Raw genomic sequence first — 22,055 nt, forward strand, 5'->3', positions numbered from 1 at the left:
GGAAAATGAAAGCATAAAAGAAAGAATGGGGAAAAAAATTGAAAAAATCGAAATGGACCTCAGGGATATGATAGATAATATGAAACGTCCAAATATAAGACTCATTGGTGTCCCAGAAGGGGAAGAAAAGGGTAAAGGTCTAGGAACAGTATTCAAAGAAATTGTTGGGGAAAACTTCCCAAATCTTCTAAACAACATAAATACACAAATCATAAATGCTCAGCGAACTCCAAATAGAATAAATCCAAATAAACCCACTCCGAGACATATACTGATCACACTGTCAAACACAGAAGAGAAGGAGCAAGTTCTGAAAGCAGCAAGAGAAAAGCAATTCACCACATACAAAGGAAACAGCATAAGACTAAGTAGTGACTACTCAGCAGCCACCATGGAGGCAAGAAGGCAGTGGCACGATATATTTAAAATTCTGAGTGAGAAAAATTTCCAGCCAAGAATACTTTATCCAGCAAAGCTCTCCTTCAAATTTGAGGGAGAGCTTAAATTTTTCACAGACAAACAAATGCTGAGAGAATTTGCTAACAAGAGACCTGCCCTACTGGAGATACTCAAGGGAGCCCTACAGACAGAGAAACAAAGAAAGGACAGAGAGACTTGGAGAAAGGTTCAGTACTAAAGAGATTCGGTATGGGTACAATAAAGGATATTAATAGACAGAGGGGAAAAATATGACAAACATAAACCAAAGGATAAGATGGCTGATTCAAGAAATGCCTTCACGATTATAACGTTGAATGTAAATGGATTAAACTCCCCAATTAAAAGATATAGATTCACAGAATGGATCAAAAAAAAATGAACCATCAATATGTTGCATACCAGAGACTCATCTTAGACACAGGGACACAAAGAAACTGAAAGTGAAAGGATGGAAAAAAATATTTCGTGCAAGCTACAGCCAAAAGAAAGCAGGTGTAGCAATATTAATCTCAGATAAAATAGACTTCAAATGCAGGGATGTTTTGAGAGACAAAGAAGGCCACTACGTACTAATAAAAGGGGCAATTCAGCAAGAAGAAATAACAATCGTAAATGTCTATGCACCCAACCAAGGTGCCACAAAATACATGAGAGAAACACTGGCAAAACTAAAGGAAGCAATTGATGTTTCCACAATAATTGTGGGAGACTTCAACACATCACTCTCTCCTATAGATAGATCAACCAGACAGAAGACCAATAAGGAAATTGAAAACCTAAACAATCTGATAAATGAATTACATTTAACAGACATATACAGGACATTACATCCCAAATCACCAGGATACACATACTTCTCTAGTGCTCATGGAACTTTCTCCAGAATAGATCATATGCTGGGACATAAAACAAGCCTCAATAAATTTAAAAAGACTGAAATTATTCAAAGCACATTCTCTGACCACAATGGAATACAATTAGAAGTCAATAACCATCAGAGACTTAGAAAATTCACAAATACCTGGAGGTTAAACAACACACTCCTAAACAATCAGTGGGTTAAAGAAGAAATTGCAAGAGAAATTGCTAAATATATAGAGACGAACGAAAATGAGAACACAACATACCAAAACCTATGGGATGCAGCAAAAGCAGTGCTAAGGGGGAAATTTATAGCACTAAACGCATATATTAAAAAGGAAGAAAGAGCCAAAATCAAAGAACTAATGGATCAACTGAAGAAGCTAGAAAATGAACAGCAAACCAATCCTAAACCAAGTACAAGAAAAGAAATAACAAGGATTAAAGCAGAAATAAATGACATAGAGAACAAAAAAACAATAGAGAGGATAAATATCACCAAAAGTTGGTTCTTTGAGAAGATCAACAAGATTGACAAGCCCCTAGCTAGACTGACAAAATCAAAAAGAGAGAAGACCCATATAAACAAAATAATGAATGAAAAAGGTGACATAACTGCAGATCCTGAAGAAATTAAAAAAATTATAAGAGGATACTATGAACAACTGTATGGCAACAAACTGGACAATGTAGAGGAAATGGACAATTTCCTGGAAACATATGAACAACCTAGACTGACCAGAGAAGAAACAGAAGACCTCAACCAACCCATCACAAGCAAAGAGATCCAATCAGTCATCAAAAATCTTTCCACAAATAAATGCCCAGGGCCAGATGGCTTCACAGGGGAATTCTACCAAACTTTCCAGAAAGAACTGACACCAATCTTACTCAAACTCTTTCAAAACATTGAAGAAAATGGAACACTACCTAACTCATTTTATGAAGCTAACATCAATCTAATACCAAAACCAGGCAAAGATGCTACAAAAAAGGAAAACTTCCGGCCAATCTCGCTAATGAATATAGATGCAAAAATCCTCAACAAAATACTTGCAAATCGAATCCAAAGACACATTAAAAAAATCATACACCATGACCAAGTGGGGTTTATTCCAGGCATGCAAGGATGGTTCAACATAAGAAAATCAATCAATGTATTACAACACATTAACAAGTCAAAAGGGAAAAATCAATTGATCATCTCAACAGATGCTGAAAAAGCATTTGACAAAATCCAACATCCCTTTTTGATAAAAACACTTCAAAAGGTAGGAATTGAAGGAAACTTCCTCAACATGATAAAGAGCATATATGAAAAACCCACAGCCAGCATAGTACTCAATGGTGAGAGACTGAAAGCCTTCCCTCTAAGATCAGGAACAAGACAAGGATACCCGCTGTCACCACTGTTATTCAACATTGTGCTGGAAGTGCTAGCCAGGGCAATCCGGCAAGACAAAGAAATAAAAGGCATCCAAATTGGAAAAGAAGAAGTAAAACTGTCATTGTTTGCAGACGATATGATCTTATATCTAGAAAACCCTGAGAAATCGACGATACAGCTACTAGAGCTAATAAACAAATTTAGCAAAGTAGCGGGATACAAGATTAATGCACATAAGTCAGTAATGTTTCTATATGCTAGAAATGAACAAACTGAAGAGACACTCAAGAAAAAGATACCATTTTCAATAGCAACTAAAAAAATCAAGTACCTAGGAATAAACTTAACCAAAGATGTAAAAGACCTATACAAAGAAAACTACATAACTCTACTAAAAGAAATAGAAGGGGACCTTAAAAGATGGAAAAATATTCCATGTTCATGGATAGGAAGGCTAAATGTCATTAAGATGTCAATTCTACCCAAACTCATCTACAGATTCAATGCAATCCCAATCAAAATTCCAACAACCTACTTTGCAGACTTGGAAAAGCTAGTTATCAAATTTATTTGGAAAGGGAAGATGCCTCGAATTGCTAAAGACACTCTAAAAAAGAAAAACGAAGTGGGAGGACTTACACTCCCTGACTTTGAAGCTTATTATAAAGCCACAGTTGCCAAAACAGCATGGTACTGGCACAAAGATAGACATATAGATCAATGGAATCGAATTGAGAATTCGGAGATAGACCCTCAGATCTATGGCCAACTGATCTTTGATAAGGCCCCCAAAGTCACTGAACTGAGTCATAATGGTCTTTTCAACAAATGGGGCTGGGAGAGTTGGATATCCATATCCAAAGAATGAAAGAGGACCCCTACCTCACCCCCTACACAAAAATTAACTCAAAATGGACCAAAGATCTCAATATAAAAGAAAGTACCATAAAACTCCTAGAAGATAATGTAGGAAAACATCTTCAAGACCTTGTATTAGGCGGCCACTTCCTAGACTTTACACCCAAAGCACAAGCAACAAAAGAGAAAATAGATAAATGGGAACTCCTCAAGCTTAGAAGTTTCTGCACGTCAAAGGAATTTCTCAAAAAGGTAAAGAGGCAGCCAACTCAATGGGAAAAAGTTTTTGGAAACCATGTATCTGACAAAAGACTGATATCTTGCATATATAAAGAAATCCTACAACTCAATGACAATAGTACAGTCGGCCCAATGATAAAATGGGCAAAAGATATGAAAAGACAGTTCTCTGAAGAGGAAATACAAATGGCCAAGAAACACATGAAAAAATGTTCAGCTTCACTAGCTATTAGAGAGATGCAAATTAAGACCACAATGAGATACCATCTAACACCGGTTAGAATGGCTGCCATTAAACAAACAGGAAACTACAAATGCTGGAGGGGATGTGGAGAAATTGGAACTCTTATTCACTGTTGGTGGGACTGTATAATGGTTCAGCCACTCTGGAAGTCAGTCTGGCAGTTCCTTAGAAAACTAGATATAGAGTTACCATTCGATCCAGCGATTGCACTTCTCGGTATATACCCGGAAGTTCGGAAAGCAGTGACACGAACAGATATCTGCACACCAATGTTCATAGCAGCATTATTCACAATTGCCAAAAGATGGAAACAACCCAAATGTCCTTCAACAGATGAGTGGATAAATAAAATGTGGTATATACACACGATGGAATACTACGCGGCAGTAAGAAGGAATGATCTCGTGAAACATATGACAACATGGATGAACCTTGAAGACATAATGCTGAGCGAAATAAGCCAGGCACAAAAAGAGAAATATTATATGCTACCACTAATGTGAACTTTGAAAAATGTAAAACAAATGGCTTATAATGTAGAATGTAGGGGAACTAGCAATAGAGAGCAATTAAGGAAGGGGGAACAATAATCCAAGAAGAACAGATAAGCTATTTAACGTTCTGGGGATGCCCAGGAATGACTATGGTCTGTTAATTTCTGATGGATATAGTAGGAGCAAGTTCACAGAAATGTTGCTATATTAGGTAACTTTCTTGGGGTAAAGTAGGAACATGTTAGAAGTTAAGCAGTTATCTTAGGTTAGTTGTCTTTTTCTTACTCCCTTGTTATGGTCTCTTTGAAATGTTCTTTTATTGTATGTTTGTTTTCTTTTTAACTTTTTTTTCATACAGTTGATTTAAAAAAGAAGGGAAAGTTAAAAAAAAAAAAAAACAAGGAAAAAAAAAAAAAGATGTAGTGCCCCCTTGAGGAGCCTGTGGAGAATGCAGGAGTATTGGCCTACCCCACCTCCATGGTTGCTAACATGACCACAGACATAGGGGACTGGTGGTTTGATGGGTTGAGCCCTCTACCACAGGTTTTACCCTTGGGAAGACGGTTGCTGCAAAGGAGAGGCTAGGCCTCCCTATGGTTGTGCCTAAGAGCCTCCTCCTGAATGCCTCTTTGTTGCTCAGATGTGGCCCTGTCTCTCTAGCTAAGCCAACTTGAAAGGTGAAATCACTGCCCTCCCCACTACGTGGGATCAGACACCCAGGGGAGTGAATCTCCCTGGCAACGTGGAATATGACTCCCGGGGAGGAATGTAGACCTGGCATCGTGGGACGGAGAACATCTTCTTGACCAAAAGGGGGATGTGAAAGGAAATGAAATAAGCTTCAGTGGCAGAGAGAATCCAAAAGGAGCCGAGAGGTCACTCTGGTGGGCACTCTTACACACACTTTAGACAACCCTTTTTAGGTTCTAAAGAATTGGGGTAGCTGGTGGTGGATACCTGAAACTATCAAACTACAACCCAGAACCCATGAATCTCGAAGACAGTTGTATAAAAATGTAGCTTATGAGGGGTGACAAGGGGATTGGGAAAGCCATAAGGACCACACTCCACTTTGTCTAGTTTATGGATGGATGAGTAGAAAAATAGGGGAAGGAAACAAACAGACAAAGGTACCCAGTGTTCTTTTTTACTTCAATTGCTCTTTTTCACTCTAATTACTATTCTTGTTATTTTTGTGTGTGTGCTAATGAAGGTGTCAGGGATTGATTTGGGTGATGAATGTACAACTATGTAATGGTACTGTGAACAATCGAAAGTACGATTTGTTTTGTATGACTGCGTGGTAGATGAATATATCTCAATAAAATGAAGATTAAAAAAAAAAAAAAAAAAAAAGACATAATGCTGAGCAAAATAAGCCAGGCATAAAAAGAGAGATATTGTATGTTACCACTAATGTGAATTCTGTGAAAAATGTACAATGTTTTATACTGTAGAATGTAGGGGACCTAGAGATACCAATTAGTGGAGGGGGAATGATAATCTAATAAGAACAGATAAACTATGGAGGGTAATCTCAATGTTATGGGAATGCTCAGGAATGATTATGGTTTGTAAACTTTCTTGGATATAGTAAGATCATGTTGGAAGCAATAGAGTTATTTTAGGTTTTTTTTTTCTCTTATTCCTTTGTTTTCTTAGGGGTTGTTAATTTTCTTGGGGTATGGTAGGAACATGTTGGAAGCAATGTAGTTATTTTAGATTATTTGTTTTTCTTACTCCTATGTTTGGACATGGTTTATTAATTTTCTTGGGGTATGGTAGGAACATATTGGAAGCAAAGTAGTTATTTTAGGTTATTTGTTTTCCTTAATCCATTGCTTTGTTTGAAATGTGGGGTTTTTTTTTGGTTGTTGTTTGCCTGTTTGTTTTTAATTTTTTGATAAACAAAGTTAAAAAATTGAAAAAAAATCAGTAGAAAAATGGGAGTAAAAACTAAATGACAAATAGGGTGGGATGGGGGATGGTTTGGGTATTCTCTTTTCACTTTTATTTTTTATTCTTATTCTGATTCTTTCTGATGTAAGGAAAATGTTCAGAAATAGATTGTGGTGATGAACACATAACTATATGATCATACTGTGAACAGTTGATTGTATACCATGGATGAATGTATGGTTTGTGAATATATTTCAATAAAACTGAATTAAAAAAAAAAAAAAAAGGCAGTAATAGGGAAAGCTTACAAGAGTAGCGAATGTCTGAGCTAAGACATGAAAAATGAGTAGAAGCGCGTTGAACTGAGAAGAAAAGGAAAGCTATCCCAACTAAAAAGACCACTCACTCATCTGTCCAACCTACATCTGAGTGTCCATGAAGTACCTGAGTGCTTTGTATTCTAGAGGCTGGGGACTCTATGAACAGACACACAGTCCCTATTCTCAAGAGATTACATTCTAAATGGGACAGTGAAAGAAGACTGATAAAGAAGTAAATGAACAAGAAATGTTCAGTCAGTGACTCTTACCACGAAGAAAATATATGCAGGTTTATGTGCAAGGACCTAAAGTAATTTAATTTAGACTGACCCACATGGTCTGTGGTATGGCCTGAGTCTATATCAAGTTAGCTCGACCTGAAATGACAAAAAAGATTTAACCATGCAGAGATCTTGGACTGTAGTCTGGATTTTGATCTGAGAGCAACAGGAACCCAGAGAAGAACTATGCACAGGGAATGCTGTGATCTCATTTTTTCTTTTCCTTTTTTTTTTTTAAAGATTATCACCCATGTTCCTGGGTAGAGAATAGATTGCAGGACAAGAAAGGCAGTGGAGACATGGTGACAGGCTACTGCAGTGGTCCAGACAAGAGATGAGGAGCTGTGGACTAGGGTGAAGGCAGTAAAAATTAGGAGAAAAGAACAGATTCAGGATATGCTGTGGAGGCAGAGCCAATCTTTTGGATACAGGGCATGAAAGGAGAAAAGTAAAGTATCTGTGGCTTGAACAACCTGGTAAACAGTAATGACACTTAGTCAGATTAGAAAGCCTGGGTTGGTGAGGGCGGGTGGCAGAGAATCAAGAGCTGTTTTGGTCAAGTCTGAGAAGACACATTCAGAAAGAAATGTCAAGGACCCAACTGGATGGAAGAATTTGGAATTTTCTACAGGCCTAGGCTGGAGTTAAAAACTGAGTTGTCAATAGCATACAGCTGATTATTTGAACAGTGGGGCCAGAGGAGATCACCTGGGTCATGTAAAGAAGAAAGCAGAAGACTGAGACTTGGCTACAAAACTCAAAGTTCCATCAGACAGAGACTATGAGAAGGCACTGTGGGGTGCAGAGGACAGAAGTCACAGAGCACAGTAATTCCTTCACTCACACATCCAGCCAAGAAAAGAGGCGTACAACTCTCAACTCCTGTTTGCCTAAGGCTGGAGGGATAGTTTCCTATCTTCCTTTCATGGCCCTTCACCCCCATCCTCTAAAACTAGAGTGACCATCTAGCTTATTTATCTATTGTCTACTCACTTATATGTATACCTATTTTTATAAACAATTCACTTGAGAGTGAAAAGGGGTGCTTCTGATAATTACATCAGGATAACAACATAAACCAGGGCATTCTGAGTATACCCTCGGGTAGCTGCACCCTTTCTAAAAACCCAAACATTCAAGATGGACTGCTAAACAAACTTGCTACTGCTTTGGGTAACGTTTTACAGCAACGCATCCTGCCATCTCTTCCAGAAATTATAACACGGAAGAAAAACTAAAGCGATTGGGTGAGAAAAAAAAAATTCCACCCAATCAAGTTTTATACACATAAAGAGCACCTCGTAGGGCCTGTTAAATCACCCAGGTGGAACCGCAGAACCAAAATAAACGAATGTCCGCCACGCTCGCGCTGGCTTCGACGCTCCCCCCGCTTCAACACGGGGACACCCACCTCTCGGAACTGCCGCGAAAATTAAGTGAGGAAGACAACGTCCCCCTCCTCAGCACAGAACCAGGCAGGTAAAAAGCACGTTGGCGGCAATTACGGTACAAACAGCAGCTTTATGGCCCAGCACTGGGTTCAAGTCCCGGCTCTGACCCTGGCTTACTCAACGCCTTCTCGCCCCGGGCATCAAGGAAATGGGCAGATCCCTCCGGACCCTAGACCCGGGACAGGTATCTCCACCTCTCCGGAGAAGGCGGCACAGCGCGGCTGCACAGCCACCTTCCCTCACCTCAGGGGGCAGCCGGGCGGACGCGAGAGCTCCCTGAGGCGCGCGGAGCACACGCGGGGAAGGCACGCGGCCACTGACCTGCTTGAAGGTGCTGGTGAGGAAGTAGACGAGCGAGAGCCCGAAGACCAGGGCAAGCACCCACCTCTTCCGCAGAAGCCGGCGCCACACCATGGCCGCTAGGTTCACCATCCCGGTGCGGGCCCGGGCGCGGGGCGCGGCAGGCCCAGAGCCCGGGTAGCATAGCCCCTACACGCCCCACAGCTCCATCCCCACTAGCCTCAGCCGACCCCGCGCCCCATGGCTCCCAGCAGCCTCCCCGCGCCCACGTGACCCCGCCCCATGCCCCGCCTCCCCTCCGTGCGCGTCACCCGCCGGCGCAGGTCGGCCTCCTCACCATTGGTCCCTGAGGAGAGGCGGCCTCCTATTGGCTGTATCCCGAGAAAGGGGGCGGGTAATCGTTTGCGTGCGGCGGGAGTGGCGGTACCCAGGTGCTAGTTCTGGGTCTGGTAACCCTGAGAGAAAACCCAACCCGAGGCCGGAAGCGCTCGGAAGTCATGTGCTGACAGGACCTGGCGAGTGATTGGCTTGGCCAGACGTGAGGGATGCCGCTGTGATTGCTGAATTGTCTGGGCAGGTAAAAAGAGAATTCGATTGTTTTGTTTCCTCCCGGAGATGGTCCGTGTATTCTTCTGCCCTTGCAGCCTTTTGCCATGTGTGTTGGTGGCAGGAATGAAAAACGCCCGCGACGTTGTATCCGAAGTGCACCTGCCTCTTCCAATGCAAGTAACGCAGAAGATGCTTCCTTTGCATGCTGGGGGCCGCGATTAAAACATCGCATTCCTCGAAAAGTCTTGGTATAATCTTTCCTATAAGGGTGTAATGAGATTTACGGAGAAGAGGGTTAAAATGGGTTTCATTCAGTAATTCAGACGCATCCCACGTGCAAAAATTTATTCCAGAAGTCGATATTGTAATAATTATTTAGGGCCTGCTTCCAACAGAGAATCTGAAGCCCTTTTGAAAGCAAGCATCTGAAAGTAGAACCGTCGGCATTTGATTTAAGAGGCTGTCAAATATATGGATGGAAACTTTGTGATACTAGTTTTTTATCCCCACAAAGGATTGCAGATGATGGGGGAGAGTGGGGATGGGGGACGGGGTGGCATTGCTGGACCTTAAGCTGAGATTGTGAGTTCTTGGAAAATATTTACATAATCAGTTTTTCTTCCCGTATACAGATGGTGCTGCTGCCCCATTTTTCAACTAGTTTCCCCGAAAGAGGAGGGAGGCTTGAAGCTTACCTGATGGGCTGTTTCTCTAATCATTGGCCCTGGTGACACCAGTTCTGCTCCTCAAAAAGGCTGGTCAGGATTGGGAAGCCATTCAACGGCCAATTATGGTGCCCTGAACTAAAAGTCAGATACCATCTTTGGTCCTCGTACAAAAAAAATATTAAAGGAGGCTAACCTATTTGTGGAAAATGTATGGCTTTTATTTCTTCCCTAGGGTGAAAGGTAGGGGAGGGGGCTAGGGATCTAGAAAAAGGTAACTGAGAAACTCATAGATGTATTCCTTGAATAAATACCTGCTGAGTGCTATTTTGGGCCAGGCAGGGTTCTAGATGCTGAGTTGAAGAGGCAAGCCAGGCAGACAGGATCCCTGCTTTTGTGGCATTTATATTCTAAAGGAGGACAGATCATGAATAAATAAGCAACCATGTAAATAAATTAGTGCTATGAGGAAAATAAAATGGCAGTGTTACGAAGGGTCAGGAGGGTGAGAGGAGGCCTCTGGGAGTAGGTGATTTTTGACCTGAGGGGGAATTCCAGGGAAAGAGGACAGCAAGTACAAAAGCCCTGGGGTAGGGACAAACTGGCATGTTTGCAGAACAGAAAAGCCAGTGTGGGTGATGGAAAGTTAGGGAAGAAGAACGTTGAAAGGAAGTGATGTTGGAAACAAAGGTAAGACAGCACCAGGCAAAACCTGTAGGCCATGAATAGAGCTTGGATTTTATTCTGATTGCAATGGGAAGCCATTGGGGAGCCTAAAACATATTTCCATAGTCTCCAATCAGGATTCATAGTTTGACAATAGGACAAAATACGTTAGGAACATGACTGCCCTGAGGAGCCCCACAGAGGGGTCAGTGAGAGACTTAAGAGAGATAATGAGCAGATGGAATGATATGCTTACAGCTACCCATGACTCCCTGAGACTTAGTGTCAGATTTGAGGTGTCCCATGGATTATTCACCAAAGTCTTCTGTTCCATACAGGGTCCGGAGTCTCTTGTAAGCTTCCCTGACTTTTGCTTCCCTCTGAAGAGGAAGAGGAGGGGCAGCCCTACTCTCTCTGGGATCGGGTGGTCACATCCCCTTCAGGAGCCCTGAGTGCCCACCTTGGGTGTCGTCAACATGGAGTTCTGAAGTCCATGTGGCTCCTCACAGTGAACCAGGTGACGTGTCTCTTTCATTACCACTTTATGAAATGTGAAGGCTGGAAGGAAGCTTTGCAGTCAGCCACTCAACCCCCTCCTGTTTAACAGATGGGGAATCTGAGGCACCCAAGAGGCTACTCATTTATCCAGGGTCACACAGCAAGTTAGGGGCAGCATCAGTCTAGAATCCATGTCTCTTTATCACCAATCCCCTGCTCACTTCACCTCATCCTGCCTCATTGTTGCTGCATGGTTCACTCCTTTCTCCTCTCTGCTGAGAGGACTCCCCCTACCTTCCCTTCGGGCCTCATCTGTGACATGGGAGCCTGACTTAGTTTCTGAGCGCTGCCATGACAAAGTACCACAAGCTAGTGGCTTTACACAACAGAAATGTCTTCTCTCACAGTTCTGGAGGCCAGAAATCTGAAATCAAGGTATATGCAAGGCTGTGCTCCTTCTGGAGGGTCTAGGGGGAGAATCCTTCTTTGCCTCTTCCAGCTTTTGGTGGTGGCCAGCAATTTTTGGTGTTCCATGACTTGTAGTTGCATCATTCCACTTTCTGCATCTGTCTTCACAGGGCCTTCTCCCCTGCATCTCTTTCTTCTAAGGACACCAGTCATATTGGATGATGGTGGACCCTCATCCAATATGACTTCATCTTAACTAATGATATCTGCAATGACCGTATTTGTAAATAGGGTCCCTTTCACCAGTATTGGGGGTTAGGATTTGAACATATCTTTGTGGGGGGCACAATTCATCCCATATCAAGGGTGATAACACCTTCCACATGGGAGTGTGGTGGGGGTTGAGTAACATAAAAGATCAAAACACGGTTTTGAAAATGTCAGCAAGCTCTAGGAATGCAAGATATGATTATTACTTATTTATGGCTACCATGGCAATCAGGCCATGGGAGTGATTGGAAACTCTAGCTCATGCCATGTGTTGGCTTTCAGGTGTTAAGGAAAATGCAGAGACGCCACAGCAGCAACACGGATAACGGTCCACCTGAAAGGTAGGCATCCCCTGGTTTGGTTCTGTCAGAGGGCTCTTGGCTTTGTGTGGTGAGGGGCAATCCAAAACCAGATTGAATAATACCCACCTCTCAGAGTTAATTTTTAGAGGAGTAAATGAGAATCAGTTGGAAACTGCTGAGCTTTATTCTAAATAGCAGGCTCAAAATAGCTTGCTCTTGCTATTGTGGTAATTCTCAAAGCCTGTGCAGCAGGTGATCCACCTGGCTCATGAAATAAAATTTCCAACTATTGAAACCCAAGAGAGTATACACCCTGGGACCTGTTCTCAGGTTGTGACTGTCTCCCAGCCCCCACCCCCATCCAGTTCTAACACACACAGCCAAGGAGCCGGCAGCTATGCTTCTCCTTCCTCATACCCCATTCTGGGCTCCCTGCAAAACCAGGGTGGGCTCCAAAACCACAAGCAGCATCCACAGGTCCCCACATCAGGACTGAGTCTTGTATCAAGCCCACCTGGTCTGTACTGGCCTCAAGTCAGATGATCCTCGGCCAAAATCCCAGCTTGACTACTTCCCAGCTGTGGTGCCTGTGGCAAGTGACATCACTCATGGCCTGTTTCCCCATCCATAAATGGCAGGTAATAAAACATGAGGTTGTCCATGAATGAAGGAAGGATTGTAAAAATGCACAAACACAGGCCTGGTATATTATTAAAAACATGCTTGTTGAAGCTGTTTTCCAATCTCTGAAGACAGAATTGCCATCTTCTCTCAAATGAACCATGAGATCTTGGGGACAGAAACCTTGGCTGAAAAATAATAGCCACCATATATTAAGAACTAACTCGGTGCCTCCCTGACATTAGCACAAGGTGTTCAGGACTGTTTTTATCACCATTTTGCAGACTACGAAACTGAGGCTCAGAGAGGGGAAGTAAATTATCTAAAGTCACACAGTGAGGAAGTGGCAAGGCCAAAATTTGGGCCCCAGGGTGTTGGTCCCAAAGTCTGTGCTTTGAACCACAGCATTTTGGCTGCCTCCTCTCCTGCTCTCTGCTCTCCTCTCCTCTTGGGCTGCTTCAAGCTCCAGGCCTTAAGTGGTTAAGTTAGAAGCGCACCTTGTGCCCCTGAGGAATATTCTTTCCCATTTAGGCTGATATCTTGACTGCATGCTAAAGAGAGGCCTGGAGAAGGGAGGACATCTATAAAAGGCTCCTTGGTGGGCTGAGTGTTCCTTGGGAATCCTGGGGGTCCCCTGAGCCCAGTGAACTCAGAGTTCACCCGGGGTGGTGGGTGAGAGAGGGTGGCCCCCGCGTGGGCCAACATGGGGGCCTGCCAGGACTCTTGCTTTCTGAGCTCAGCTTTGTGAAATATAGAAAAAGCTCAAGGACCCTTGAGGATCATAGCCATGGTGTTGGTTAATATTATTAATAGTATCATTATGATTAGCCAAGACCCAAGGGAGTAGGACCACACTTTTCCTGAGCTTTTTATAACTTACTGCCAGGTCACGGTTTTGAAGCCAAAGAGATTTCTCCCTGAGATTTCTCCAGACTAGCATTTCCCGTACTGTGTTTTGTAGGTGATCCCCAAGACGTTAATAAGTTTTCCATGAAAAAAAAAAAGAACTCCATGGTAAAATAAGCTTGGTAGCACTGGATTTAAACAAAGTTAACTTTTTCAACTTCATGCCTAAACAGGGCCTTTAAGATACTAATTCATTCTTTCAAATGCTATTTATTGAGCAGCTTCTTTGTGCCAGGTAGTAGAGATACGATGAGTAAAACAGCCATGGTCTTTGGCGGCATACAGTGGGGCTCGATCTAAAGCAAGGTTCTCAGCGCTGGTTGCACATTTGAATCACCTGGGGGACTTAGAAAACTGAAGCTGCCTCAACCCACCTCCAAAGATTTTGATTCAATTGACCTACAGTGGGGCCGGGACACCTGGGTTTTTCAAAACTTCCCTTGAGCATTGGGTACACAGGAAGCCTCTATAAGAGACAGATGGGTCTATCCTCAGATTCCCCTCTGTCCACTCCCTCCCTGACAATTGCTCCTCTTCATCCTGGAAAAAAGGAAGGTGTTTACTAACTGGAGAGCTTGATCCAAAGAGACTATGAGGTCATGAACCAGACCTACCCATGTGTCAGGATGAGCCACCCTATTAAAAATTAGGGAATTGGGTGAAAATCCACATATTGGACAAGGATACCTTACAGACCTCTTTTCCTGCTCAGCTCCCAGAATATTGACTCCTACACTTAAAGCATCTGCAAGAAGGAAACTCGAAGATTCCTTTCTGGGAAAACTACCTGCCCAATAGAAAAGACCCACTGTTACTAGAATTTTAAAGTTCCCCAATTAAATGAAAGGTTTCCACATACAAAGTGCTTCCACTCAGCTCTGTCTCATTTTCAAATATGAACACACAGCCAAGAATCACCTGATATTTGAGAAAAGACTCTCAGGAAAACTCAGAGACTATGAGACTATGGGACCAGCCACTCAGAGAAAATAAAGGCATTCCAAAAGGGGGGAGGGGGAACCTTCAAAAAAGTATGACTTACTTAAAATTGGATAGAGCACAATTGTTTGGGGGGGGCGATAAGGGGGTATGGGATATGTGGGATTTTCTTGTTTCTTTTTATTTCTTTTTCTGTAGTAATGCAAATGTTCTAAAAATGATCATGGTGATGAATGAACAACTATGTGATGATACTGTGAACCAGTGGTTGTTCACTTTGGATGGATTGCATGATGTGGGAATATATCTCAATAAAATTACATTTTAAAAAAATTAAAAAAAAATTAAAAAAAAAAAAACCTCCCTTGAGTGTTTATAATGTGCAGCCAGGTTTGAGAACTACAGATCTAGAGGGAAAGGTAACCAGTAAAATGATGACTGTGAGCAGTTCCATTCCAGTGAGGAGCAGGGGGCTTGTCTTTGGGAAGTAGGGAGGCTCCACCAAGGAAGGGAGATTTTAGGTAAAATCTAATGGATGAATATAAGTCACCCAGGTGGGATGGGGTGAGGTGATGCCACCCCCTCGAAGGTGTATGCAGAAGCCTTTAGATAGTGAAAAAGGGGCACAAAATGAGATTGGAGTTCGGGGCCAGGTAATGGAGGGTCTCTGGCAAGTTAATAATCTCTGAACCTCAAGTCTTTATCTGTAAAATGGGGATGCTACAGCACCTATTCACAGGATTTATCTGAGGCTGTGTGAAGGACTTTAGGATGGGAAGCCCTTGGAGGGCTTTTAGCAGGATAGTAAAATAATTGAACATATGTGGTTTGGTTTGGTTTTTGTTTTAATATACTTGATTTTTTAGAGCAGTTTTAGATTTACAGAAAAATTATGCAGAACATTTAGAGAGTTCCCATATGCCCCTTCCCCATCCCACACTCCATGTACAGTATCTCCTATTAATGATATCTTGCATTAGTCTGGAATTTATTACAATTGATAAAGGAATATTGATACATTATTATTAACTAAAGGCCATTAGTTTGCATTAGAATTCTAATGCGATAGAGCTCTATCAGTTTTAACTAATGCATATTGTTATGTATGCACTATTATTATAGTATCAAACAACATAGTTTCATTGCCCTCAAAATGCCCTGTGCTTCCCCTGTTCATCCCCCTCCAACCCTTGGCAACCACTGATCTTCTTATTGTCTCTATAGTTTTGCCTTTTCCAGGATGTCCAATTATTTGTTTTTAAAAATGCATCTGGTCTCTGAAGGGAGAGTAGATTATACAGGTCAAGGTGTGGAAGCAGCATAAAACCTTCCCCATGGTACTCTCCTGCCATTTTGTGACTGGATGATACATGGCATACATTTATTAAGCACCTACTGTGTGCCCCAGGTTGCAGGTTCCAGCTGTAGCTCTCAATAAAAAAAGGGCCCCTCCTACAGAGGCTATTGGCTCCCCTCCTCCCCAAACGTGTATCAAGTGGATCAGTCTCACTTACACCTGGTCGTGTAGACCAAGCTTCCATATCATGAGTCTATTTGACAAGAGGACAAGCACAAGAGAAGAAAGATGGTATCAGGACATAGGGTTCATGGGGAACAGTTTATCCAATTTGGCCTTTCCGTTTCCAGAGGATAACATGGTATTCTCTGCTCCTCCAGCAGTGGCTCTGAGAGCACCACGGATTCCTTTGCCTGATTCCAATGCCAGAAACCCATTCTTGGACTAGAAGAAGCAGTTTGGCCCTGAAGGGATTAGAGAAAATAGTTCCCATTTTTTGAGCACTTACTATGTGCCAGGTACATTAGAAAGGGTATTTTAAATTTGATCCCCACAAGAATTCTATGCCCACCGTTCATTTGAGGAATCAGTGCTAGGATGTTAAGGACCCCCAGGAAGGGTGAAGCTGGGAATCAAATCTCTGTAGGTCTCTTCAAGTCTTCCTCCCATTATCATCTGCTGCCTGCCAGCTCCCAGTTATCGCCAAGGCTGGACCCTCTTGGGAACTGGAGTCATTGAACTGGGCCAGGGGTCCTTGGTGCTTCCTGAGATTATTCTAGAAGCATAGAACTCATGTTCCTTTTTCAGCAAAGTATAGTGGGTTAGATGTGGGCTCCAGAGGTAGTCTGCTTGGGTTCAAATCCTCCCTTTTCCATTCCTTACCAGCTGTGCAACACTGGGCAAGTTCCTTTCTCTCTCTGTGTGCCTCTGTTCATCTGTAAAATGGGTTGGTAGGATTTACTCAGTTAATGGATGCAAAGCACTTAGAAAAGTCCCTGGGACATAGTTTTCAGTAAAAGCTATGAGCCTACTGCTATTATTATTGCTATTGTTATTTTCTCCCAGCCTCCATCGGGGTCAGTGTCTGTCTTTCCATCCGACTGACTTGGTGGGGCTTTCTTTCCCATTCTCCTCTAGAACTCGCAGCCAAGTACTCAGCTCCGAGGCGAGTGTGGATGAAGGCGGCGTCTTTGAAAGCCTGAAGGCAGAAACCGCCTCTCCGCCGGCGCTCTTCTCCGGCCTCACGGGTCTCCCGACAGGCAGCATTCCCGCCAACCCGTTTCCTTCCAGCCTGGTCCTGGGGTCCTCGGCCAGCGGCGGGGACGTGTTCATCCAGATGGCGGCCTCCCGGGAGGAAGGCGGAGGCCGGGGCGAGGGGGTTGCGTACCACCACCGCCAGCCGCCGCACCACTTCCACCACGGCGCCCACCGCGGGGGCTCCCTGCTGCAGCACGTGGGCGGGGATCACCGCGGACACGCCGACGAGGGGGGCGACGAGCAGCCCGGGACCCCGGCCCCGGCCCTGTCGGAGCTGAAGGCAGTGGTCTGCTGGCTCCAGAAGGGGCTCCCCTTCATCCTGATCCTCCTAGCCAAAGTCTGCTTCCAGCATAAGCTGGGTGAGCGCCCGGGGCACAGCATCTGCTGCCCGTGGGTGGAGGGGGGCTTTCCATCAGCAGTGCCTCGAGAGTATTGGATTCTGAGTCAGACCTGGGTTCAAATCCTGGCCCATTTGCTGTGTGACTTTGAGCAAGTCACTTACCTTCTCTGAGCCTCAGTTTTTTCATCTGTCAAGTGGAAGTTGTGACAGAAGAAACTTCCTCAGGTGTTGGTTGGTGTGAAGCAGTATAGTATAGTAACTAAGGGTTCAGACTGCTCTGCCCCTTCTTAACTGTGTGACCCTGGGTCAGTTCCTTTACCTCTCTGTGCCTCTGTTCCATCTGTAAAATGGGGTTATAAAATACATACTTCACAGGACTGCACTGATGTTTAAATGAGTCAATATGTGTAAAATACTTGGGATGGCACCTGGCAGGTAGATTGTTGGTTTTAATTATATTCATTATTAATTTAATATATGTCCAGTACTTGACATAGAACCTGGCACAAAGCAAGTGCTCAATAAATATTACCTATTGTTATTGGTATTAGGAAAAAAGACAACAATTTAGAAAGTGTTTACCCTCCTTCCTGCTGTGTACTTAGCATTTGATAAATGGTCCCTGCTCCATTTTGTTATCACTGTTGTGACTCTTTATGAGATTGTGCTGCTGCTGTGCCCTGGGGCTTCTGGCTATTGTTCTAGTCTTGTGTGGCCTGCAATAAGAAAATCTCTAGAGGCCATTAGGCAATCCTTTGTGTTTTATTTGCCCCTCTCTGGTGAGTTGGAGCTGACTCAAATCACCCACCTTCCTTGGTGGAACACCACTAAATCAGCTCCTCCCTTTCTTTCTCTAAAAATGGAAGCCCCCTGAAATCTGGTACTCACAGCTAAGTTTTATTCTCAACTGTTGTCATTTTCTTTTTTGTTAGTAGGTGGGTTTTTTTTTGTTGTTTGTTTGTTTTAATCAAAGGGAGAATAGAAAGAGATTGTGGGGTTACTTGTTTTTATTTTGTGTGTTTTCAGTGAAGAAATACATCTTTTATAAAGCAGATCTGGAAAAATACCTGGAGTCCACACACTATTAAAAAAATAAAAGCAGACTCCAAGCCTGAGAAACTCTACACATCGTGTGAAAGCAAAATCCTGTCTGTAGGTCACAAAAAGTGGGATTGGGAAATTCTGACTCAGAAAAAAATTCCAAGATAATTCCAGCTTGAAAAAACTTGGGTGCAATTAAATGAACTATAGAATAAAATTCTATTCCATAACCCCATCTGCTGGGTTGTGCTTGCCTATCAGCCAGGAATTTTTTTTGCCTTTAATATTAAACCTTAACTCCTTGTGGTGTTGTGGTCTTTTTCTACATATGCTTTTATTTATAAATAACACACCTCAGGTTCTTCTTGAAAGTAGGAGTAATAATCAGGATCATTTACTAACTGCTAGAGATTATGTTCTATGAGTGTTATCCCCTCCATGAGATAAGTACTGTTACTATTCCTCCCATTTTACAGATAAGGAAACTGAGGCTCAGAGGGATGCGATGACTCTCCCAAGGTCACACAGAGAGGAAGTGACAGAGCCAGGATTCAAACCCAGGTCTTATCATGCTGTAGAGACCATACTCCTAACTGGTGCTATAAAATGCCCCCACAGTGGCCTAAAACCCATTCTGAAATTGGAGGCCTGTACACAGAATGGCTCAGGGTTCCTGATGATTTACATGGCAGCCTGAATCCCCAGAAGTGGGATTTCTCTGTTCTGTGTTTAGTCTGTAAACTCTAAGGACAGAGGACCAGGGATGCATCTTTTGTAACCTTGCTCCTGGTCCCCAGCAGGCCCGGTATCGGGCCTGACGAGGCTGAGTGGGTATTATTGGCCCCCCTCTGTCCCACAGGCATCGCCGTGTGCATTGGGATGGCCAGCACCTTTGCCTACGCCAACTCCACGCTCCGAGAGCAGGTCTCGCTGAAGGTGAGTAACGCGTATTAGTCTCCTGTTGCTGCTCTAACAAATGACCACAAACTTAGTGTTAAAACAAAAGAAATTTATTGTCTTATGGTTCTGTAGATCACAAATCTGAAGTGAGTCTCTCTGAGCTAAAATCAAGATGTTGACAAGCCTGCATTCCTTTCTTTTCCAGCTTCTAGACGCTACCCCCATACTCATGGTCTCTTCCTCCTTCCTCAAGCCAGCAATGTTGCATCTCTCTCACCATTCTTCCGTGGTCATATCTAACTCTGACTCTCTTCTGTCTCCTTCTGCCACTTTTAAGGACCCTTCTGATTACATTGGGCCCACCTGGGTAACCCAAGATAATTTCTCCATTTTAAGGTCAGCTAATTAGCAAGTTGTAGTGGGTTGGGGCTGGGGCTGCTATAACAAAGTTATACAGACCCTTCTGCTTAAACAACAGAACTTTATTGTCTCATAAGTCTGGGAAGTAGAAGTCCAGAATCAAGGAGTTGACAAGGTCACGCTTCTTAAAGGTGAGAATCCATTTCATGCTTCTCTGACTTATGGTGGGTGGCCAACAATCTATGGAGCTCCTTGGCTTGTGGCAGTGTAGCTCTGTCTCTGCCTCAGTCACATGACCATCTTCTCTCCTCTCTCTCTCTTACTGTGTCCAAATTTTCTCTGCTTATAAAGTCACCAGTCATATAGGGTTAAGTGTCCATCCTAATCCAATTTGGCCTCGTCTTAACTAATAACATTTTCAAAGATCGTATTTCCAAATGGGGGCACATTCACGGGACCAGGGATTGGGATTTAAACATGTCTCTTTGGGACATCACAGTTCAACCTTAATTCCATCTGCCACCTTCATTCCTCTTTGCCATGTAACCTCCCATATTCACAGTCTCCAAGGTTTGGGCTTAGACATCTTTGGGGGCCATTCTTCTGCCCACCACCCCTGGGAAGATCCATGAATATGCCTTCCTTCTCCCATGCCTTCCATGCAGTTGGGTCACTTTCCCCAGCAGCAGCGTCTCCTCCACATGCCCTCGGCACAGACCCTTTCACTCTCCTGGCGTTCCTGTTGGTTCACTCCCCTCCTCTGTCCCCTTCTCCCCTTCCCCCCTTCCCCCATGAAGACCTTTCCCTTGGTGCTGCTGGGCAGACATATAGCTTCCCCTGCCCCCATCTTGAGCACTCTCATCTAATAGTTGCTGAGCACTGCCTGTCATGGTGCTAAGCCTACTGAGATCACCTTGAACATTCGTTCCAACTATCCTGGTACTGAGGCAAAAATTATTCTTATTCCTTCTTCAAATGAGATAGCAGTGGCTCAGAGAACTCTTGAGTTCCTTGTCTGAGGTCACACAGCCAGTGCAAGTGTTGGCGTCAAGATTTGAACCCAAGTAGCTGAGCCCAGAGTCTGTGCTCATCCCAGGGTTCGAGCAGCCAATTCTTCCAACTACCACAAACCCTTGGCCCATTTGCCTTGGTGATGTGCCTTTGGAAAAGGGACTGTTGTTGCCAACTTCATAGTCCTGTTGAGAGGATTGAATGAGAGTGTATGGAAAGTGTTCAGCACCATGCCTGGCATATAGGAAATATTTTATTGAGCTATTTTTTTAAAGAAACCTGTGATTATTACTGCATATGTGATCCCTTAACAGCAGCCATCATCTCTGATCCTTCTGTGGTGCCATCTGCTTTCTCAAAAGTATGTGAGCCTCTCTGAGGCATAGAAGGCAGCTCACCCTCCATATAACACATGAGTACATTGAGGTCCAAAGTTGGGGATGGAGCCAAAGGTTCTCCTTGACCCTCTATCTCATCCTCTTCATGCAAACCCCCTTGGTGATAAACACTATAGTGGGAGGTTTTTCAGAGCTCTCTTTCAAAGGCAGTAAGATCCAGTGGTGCCTTGATGTGAATTTTAGGGGGCTCGAGGATGCCTGGACCCATAGGCTTCCAGGGACCCTAGAAACCTATGAAACTCCAAGTGACATTTTGCCTGTAGGTGCATGTTTTCCATGAGAGAGCATCCACATGACCCTCAGAAAGCTTAGAAATCTTGGCTTATTATAGAGAGCTCTCCTCCTTTGTCCTTCAGAGTCTGGCTTACCAGGGCATTGCTAATTACTTCTGTCTACTCCACCTTTGGTCTGGATTTATAGAGAATTAAACTGGGATCTATTATTTATTGGAGTAAAAAGGGCTGCCGAGTGGATTAATCACATTGATAAGAGGAGTTTGTTGGTTGGAGGTGGTTTCTAAGGTCATTAACCTTGACTGCCCCTGGAATAATGGGTGGATGGTGATGCATTTATTTTGTCCACTCTACAGAAAAAGTGCATGGTATCAGTGGATGGGGTGCTGAGCTGTGTCTGGAGACAGTGTATATTGAGCATTTACCGAAACCGCAGGGAAGGTTACTCTGAGAAAGTTATGACTTCATCTTATTCCAGCAATGCAGCTGCCCCGGGCCAGGAAAAAACGAGCTTTTGAGAATCAGCAGTGGAAGGGTCTGTGTGTATCTCCCAGGGAACACAGGCGGCACACACTGTTCTCTGCATCTCGTCCAGACATTTCCTAGGATGTGCTCTCA

The 22,055-nt window shown here is 43.5% G+C and overlaps 2 protein-coding genes across 7 annotated transcripts in view; one reads left to right on the top strand and one right to left on the bottom strand.

The window, feature by feature from the left end:
- Positions 1-9,024, bottom strand: part of SPRING1 (SREBF pathway regulator in golgi 1) — a 35,752-nt gene extending 26,728 nt beyond the window's left edge. For both annotated transcript variants that reach the window (XM_037816938.1, XM_037816937.1), the window contains exon 1: positions 8,798-9,024. In XM_037816938.1, coding sequence (XP_037672866.1) covers positions 8,798-8,908 — 111 coding nt within the window. In that variant the 5' untranslated portion in view covers positions 8,909-9,024. The remainder of the gene's footprint in view (positions 1-8,797) is intronic.
- A 180-nt stretch (positions 9,025-9,204) lies between these two features.
- The window catches only part of RNFT2 (ring finger protein, transmembrane 2), an 85,123-nt gene continuing 72,272 nt past the window's right edge, over positions 9,205-22,055 (top strand). For 4 of the 5 annotated variants that reach the window (XR_005214040.1, XR_005214042.1, XM_037817226.1 and 1 more), the window contains exons 1-5: positions 9,205-9,353; positions 10,995-11,173; positions 12,115-12,173; positions 17,035-17,513; positions 19,395-19,471. Coding sequence is in view for 2 of the 5 variants with exons in the window: in XM_037817226.1 (XP_037673154.1) it covers positions 11,150-11,173; positions 12,115-12,173; positions 17,035-17,513; positions 19,395-19,471 (639 nt within the window). In the remaining 3 variants the exon portion in view is untranslated. The remainder of the gene's footprint in view (positions 9,354-10,994; positions 11,174-12,114; positions 12,174-17,034; positions 17,514-19,394; positions 19,472-22,055) is intronic. The other variant, XR_005214041.1, reaches the window with a different exon arrangement.

Source organism: Choloepus didactylus, chromosome 23 (assembly GCF_015220235.1).
Source record: "Choloepus didactylus isolate mChoDid1 chromosome 23, mChoDid1.pri, whole genome shotgun sequence".
NCBI lineage: Eukaryota > Metazoa > Chordata > Mammalia > Pilosa > Megalonychidae > Choloepus > Choloepus didactylus.